Source organism: Protopterus annectens, chromosome 5.part1 (genome assembly GCF_019279795.1).
Source record: "Protopterus annectens isolate FY-2018-M chromosome 5.part1, PAN1.0, whole genome shotgun sequence".
NCBI classification, from domain to species: Eukaryota; Metazoa; Chordata; order Ceratodontiformes; family Protopteridae; genus Protopterus; species Protopterus annectens.
The window spans coordinates 297,948,618-297,954,617 of NC_056736.1; the positions used below are offsets into that span (position 1 = coordinate 297,948,618).

Genomic DNA, 6,000 nt, shown 5'->3' on the forward strand with positions numbered 1-6,000 from the left:
CATGAGGATGTTTAATAAAGGTGCAAGACAGATGTTGAATCTGAGGAAAGTGTGAAGTGTGAGATTGTGATTATTTATTTATTTTTTGTCTTCTCTGTGATAGATAATAGGAAGTTTGGGTTGTGTGTGTAGCACAGGAGAACTGTTGTTGAGGGTGTTGCTTACATGCAGTGTTTGAGGGTGTTTGTCCTGGAACAATGGGGATGTAATATTAATGGGTTTATGGTAGTCAGATGGCTCTGTAGTGAAGGAGAAATGTTTGGTGGGGTAGATGATAGTATTAGTATGGCTTGTATATGGCTAGGGATGGAGGGTGTATTTAGACATGTTGTTGAAGTAAATTAGTAGGGTGCATTGCACTAATGAAGTGAGTGCTAAGGTTTCGTGGAAGTTAGACATTATTATAATTATATGGTATGTGAAGGTGGGGTGAGTAAGAGACGGGGTGCAAAGATTGATAATAAGCTATAGGATGATGCTGTTAAAGAGATGCTTTGAAGGAGGCTGTATTTGATTACATGTTGTTGCTATATTACTATGGAATAGGGGTATCTTGATTCTTTAAGGGGCTGTGGAAGTAGAAAGTGGGAGGAGAATAGGTATCATATTAATGCTCTGTGGGTGGAGCAGTTGTGGAACAGAGACAGCTAAGACTTTTTAAAGTTTAAATGAAAATTTAGCAACTGAAGCAACTACAGAAGCTACAGGCACATAACTTGTTTAAACTTCTGTTTAATTGGGCACACAGTATGCTGACAAGCATTGCAGAGTAAAACAAAATATACTGAAATGCCAAAAAAATACATTCAGATAGGATATATAGTGGGGGTTAGGGAAATTCCAGAAACACTGTTCAAGTGCAAGAAAGTAGATATTTATAGTATAACCCAAACAGCAATACAGCTTTATTAATGTAAGAAAGATTTACTTATTAGAATTCTAGCAGCAAGTTTTCACTGATGTAGTAGGAAAACCAGACAAGCATGAGCTGTACCTATTAAAGCCAGGAACCACTAGGATGAGTGGGTCCAGCATTGTGGCAGATGTATGTTTTTGCTTATGCACTAGAAGCTGTAGCAGGGTACTGCGGTGGTGGTGCTGCAGTAGCGTTGTTGCCTCACAGTAAGACGTTGTCTTGTTCGATTCTCAGCTAGACTGTCTTCTGTGTGGAGAGATGCATGAATGGGCGTGCCTCTCTGAAGGTTGTGCCACATGGCATGTAAAAATCTACTGACAATCATTAGCGGACCGGAGTTCATTGTGGCGACCCCTAACTGGGAAAAGCCGAAAGACACAACAACTAGAAGCTGCAGCAGACAGGTGTGCACGAGGATACAAGCACCTAAGAAACAACACTGCCATATCTGATGGAATATACAGGAGCCGAGGCAAGATTAAACACCATAACGAGTTAGTTCTCTGTCTTAGCAACAGCATAAGTATATACCATTCTACCTGATTGCTTACTTTGGGTGTCCTTTGATGTATATAAGTGTTTCATATAATTTGTTGATTTTATTAATATTGCCTTTACACCATGACAATGGGAATGCCCAGGGCAGCTCGACTTTTTCTTAGGTCTTATGTTACCTTCTGAGTAGTCCACATAATGTAAGAGGGATCATGGTTCTAGTGCTGCAAACACAGACCCACCAAAGTAAGTTCATAGGTTAGTACTAAGCTAACTGCCCTTGTGGGCTATTTTAAGCCTAGCCAATTACCCCATGCAAGAATCAAACCCTGCACCTTGTACCTGTAAGGAAAATACCTTAACCATTATGCCAACCTCCGACCACTGGAAAAGTGCAACAATAAAATATTTGATTTAGGCTTTGAGATCAATAGGTTGGTTCACAAAGACTCACTTTCCTATGGTTGTATGCTGTCCTACTTGGGTACTTAATTCAGTTTTTTTGTGCTTTCACGGGTACTCAAATATTCCAGTCAGAATCTTATCTTTCTTGTAATGTCACATCAGTTTTGATTTCTGTTTGTCAAGGCAGGAAAGCTACAGTAATGGTTACACACATAGACGAGACACTGTCATGATCTTCTCCATCAGTTTTTACCGCGTAATTGATCTTCAGCCGTACGTGTTCATGATACTAAGCATGATCAGTAAGTAATGTAATTAAATGGGTTAGCATTACCAATGCAGCATTGTTCAGTAAAAGAGATGCAATGTTCTAGTCTGCATATTTTCAGTTCATAAAAATATTTACTATTAGGTAGCCCAGGAATTGTTCAGTATTTTTCTATGGAATGGGTTCATTAGTGTGACTAACAAAGTTTGTTTTAACTCATGACATCAGATCTCTCCAAATATGCACCCTGTTTCGTTCATTTAGAGCTGCAGATGACCTCACCGTCACATGTTAAGCAGAGTAGTATTTTTCTTGACATGTCGGGTAACTTACAATTGATGTAGCTCTTTTCTTTGGCTTCTTTCTTGCTAGTCGAAAATCTGTTTAACATAACCTCATACATTTTTATTCCTAGAGTTTGTCACATTTTAATTTACAATGCAAGAACATTCTTGAGAGGAACTTACAACAGGTATGCAGACCACTATACATGCTTTGCTTGCAATGACTTCAACAATTCAGATAGAATTTCTGGTAATCAAGTCATTTTTTAAGTAAGATTTCAGTAAGTTAAATGTAAAATTATCTTTCAGGATGTGCATTTTCTGTTTTCATAAGGTCTCCCCAAGTTACTTATCACAAATTTTCAGTAGTCATGAAAAGGAGTAGCTGGGATTAACACAACACAATGAGTTGTGGCTGCTCTGAAATTAATGATCTAAAAAACTTAGCCTGTTTAGTTTAATTTATTTAGAAGCAAACAACTGTGTTTTGAAAGAAAAGTAAGTGTAACTTATTCAAGAGTTTTATTTAAAAAAACGCATTTTTTTTTTTTTCAGGATTAACTACTCGTAAACAAAACCTTGAAGATGACTAGTAATGTACAATATAACAATAGCTGCGTGATCACTGTGGGAACAGAAACTCCAAATTCTAGTTCAGATTCTACAGACATCGCTGTTATAATCATGAATCAATACTATCTTCCACTGATGTACTGTATAATAACTATTTTTGGACTGTTTGGGAATATCACTGCCATTTCTGTGTATGTCCTGAAGATGCAACCATGGAAAAGCAGCACAATTATATTGTTAAATCTGGCAGTTACAGATATTTTGTATCTCTTAACCCTTCCTTTCCTGGTTGGCTACTACATCAGTCAGAAATGGCTTATAGGAGATTTTATGTGCAGATTTGTTCGGTTTGGGTTCCACTTTAACTTATATGGGAGTATCCTCTTCTTGACATGCTTCAGTATATTCCGATACGTTGTTGTTGTCCATCCTTTGAAAGCTCATGTGATTCAGAAAAGACAGTGGGTCATCACTGCCTGCCTTGTTGTGTGGATAATTACATTTGCAGAAATCTTGCCCATTGTAACTATGTTTTCAGTAACAGATACTAATAATGGCACGATCCTCTGCCTTGACCTTGCCAGTTCTGTAGACATATGTACAATACGAGCATATAGCTGGAGCCTAAGCATTCTGGGATTTTTCATACCATCAGTGATTGTGTGCTTCTGCTACACAAGAATCATTTATACCTTAAAGAAAGGCTTTCATGCAGAGTCTTCACAGAAGAAAAAAGCACGCCGTCTTGCTACTGTTATTTTAATAGTTTTCCTTTTGTGCTTTCTTCCATTTCACATTCTAAGAGCACTTCGTATTGAAAGCCGCCTGCAGCCACCTGATTGGCCATATTCATTCCCCATTAATGTTGCCTACATTGCTTCAAGACCCATTGCTGGTTTGAATACATTTTTCAATTTAATCCTGTATGTTTTAGGTGGTGACAATTTTCAGCAAGCACTTATTTCTCTTTTGAAGCGTAACACACAGAAAAGTTGAAGGCTACATTTTAATTTTAATATAAGATCAATCAGTCATTTGTAATAAAACACTTTAGTGAAAAGTGTATAATTTCCCACTGAATTTTGTAAATATTATCTGTGGACATTGCTGCTAATGGGACATATCCAAATACTTGTGCTATGAGCTACTTCTGTATTTTGCAAATGACATAGACTAACACTAGTAATAATTCTTATATAATCTGTAAGGTAAAAGGTTTCTGTACTGTATTTAATTTAAAATCAATATTTACTGCATCGCACCTAAGTATAGTAATGTTTATTATGGAATAGTCTATAAACTACTGGATCCATAATGTTAGCTGAGGAATTAAAAATTAAGTCTCTGGACTAGGGCAATCATGTAATCTTGCTGTATATGCTTATGAATTTCATGGTCACATACAGAGCTGTGAAAAGCTCATTACTGTATAAGCATTATTTGAAGAAGGATTCTATGAAACACACTAGTATACATGATACGTTGGATGCTATGAAACATATTAGTTTTCAATGGAGTGTGCCACTAACAGCTATTATATTTGTTACAGGTGAAGTTTTACTTGCCCAAAGAAGCAGAAACTATTCATTCTTTTATTCATTCTGTCATGACTTATTTAATTCAGCGAGTGATTTTTGGGGTGACTGGAGTCAATCCTAACACTCACTGGGTACAAGACAAGGAACTAAATCTAAACAGGGCCATGCACTCAATTATTCTCACACGATATGTACACCTACAAGCAACTTAGATGATTTATTCTTCAGCTACAGCACATCTTTTGATAGAGAAGAAAAACAGACTGCCCAACAAATATCCTCCTGGATACAGGGAAGATGTGCATATTTCCCAAAGAGGGCCCTGCAGCTAAGAACTGAAATGGAAAACCATGCACTGTGACACAACAAGGGATTTTTATGCATCCTCAAACATAAATGTCTCAGAGAGATAATGGATTCATTTATTGACTTATTTATTTTTATTTGTTATCTGTGGTAGAACACTAATTTCAAAGGATCATTTTCAAACACAGCCTTGGAAAAGCTCATTAGACTTAACAACTCCCTTGTTTTTGTATATAGATTGAATCTACAGTGAGATAAAATTTGTGCAAACAGGTTTCACATGGATATTTTTTTCTTTCCCTAATAATTTGTTACTGTGGACTTAGGTTACATAAGTAGAAACAGTATTCAAAATGAAGCGCTGTACAACATTGGCTAATGAGGTAAAGATCTCTTGGAGAATAGGTAGTGTGGTTAAATGATATAAAACTTATAAAAGTGCAACATATATAACAAAAAACTTGCATAAATTTCCAGTACTTCAATTAATTGCACTTAAAAGATATTCATGCTGTGAATGCAGTTATACTGTAGCGAAATGATGGTTCCAAGGCGTCCAGTCTTTTAAGTCTGATATACAAAGTATCCACACTGAAGATGTAGTAGCTGCTGTGAAACTGTGATGAGCTGTGATAACAGCTTAACCAGTCTAACAGCTCAAATAGGAGCTTCTAGCTTTAATGGCAGTTAAAATCCTTTTATTATAGAAAAAGTTAAAATCCTCATCTCAAGTTAAAATCTTGATGTAGAATAAAACAGTCCCTCTGTATTCCAAACAATAAGCACTTCCGGTATCTTCTTCAGATCATAGAGATTGGAAGTTCCTTTTTATAGTACTTACTTCCTTTACTGTTGGGAGAATCATTCAAGTCATCACACTGTCAATCAGCTGTTTAAACGTACCAATCCTCTTTCCTCTCAGCTGGGGATGTTCCATTTCCTATGCCTTTTGCTTTTGAGGGGTGTGACCAATTATGAATTATTAAGCCAGACACACCTCCGTGTTAGCTAATAGTTGGTCTTCTTGCTTTTAGTATAGGTTTCAGTGGAATGATGTTATTCAAGCCTGGCTCAATATCAGCACTGAGGTTCACAATCCACTTTCCCTCCTTGCATTGAGTAATTATTTTCAATGTCACCTTTCCTTATTCCACTATATACATTCTCTATCACCTTGTAAGTGAAAGAATGACAGGTTGCATAAGTAAGTAGCAG

General features: G+C 36.7%; 1 protein-coding gene across 2 annotated transcripts in view; it reads left to right on the forward strand.

Annotated features, from left to right (window-relative positions):
• LOC122803389 (2-oxoglutarate receptor 1-like) overlaps positions 1 to 5,362 on the forward strand; it is a 714,924-nt gene extending 709,562 nt beyond the window's left edge. For both annotated transcript variants that reach the window (XM_044072984.1, XM_044072985.1), the window contains one exon: positions 2,924 to 5,362. In XM_044072984.1, coding sequence (XP_043928919.1) covers positions 2,954 to 3,937 — 984 coding nt within the window. In that variant the 5' untranslated portion in view covers positions 2,924 to 2,953 and the 3' untranslated portion in view covers positions 3,938 to 5,362. The remainder of the gene's footprint in view (positions 1 to 2,923) is intronic.
• Positions 5,363 to 6,000: the final 638 nt, after the last annotated feature.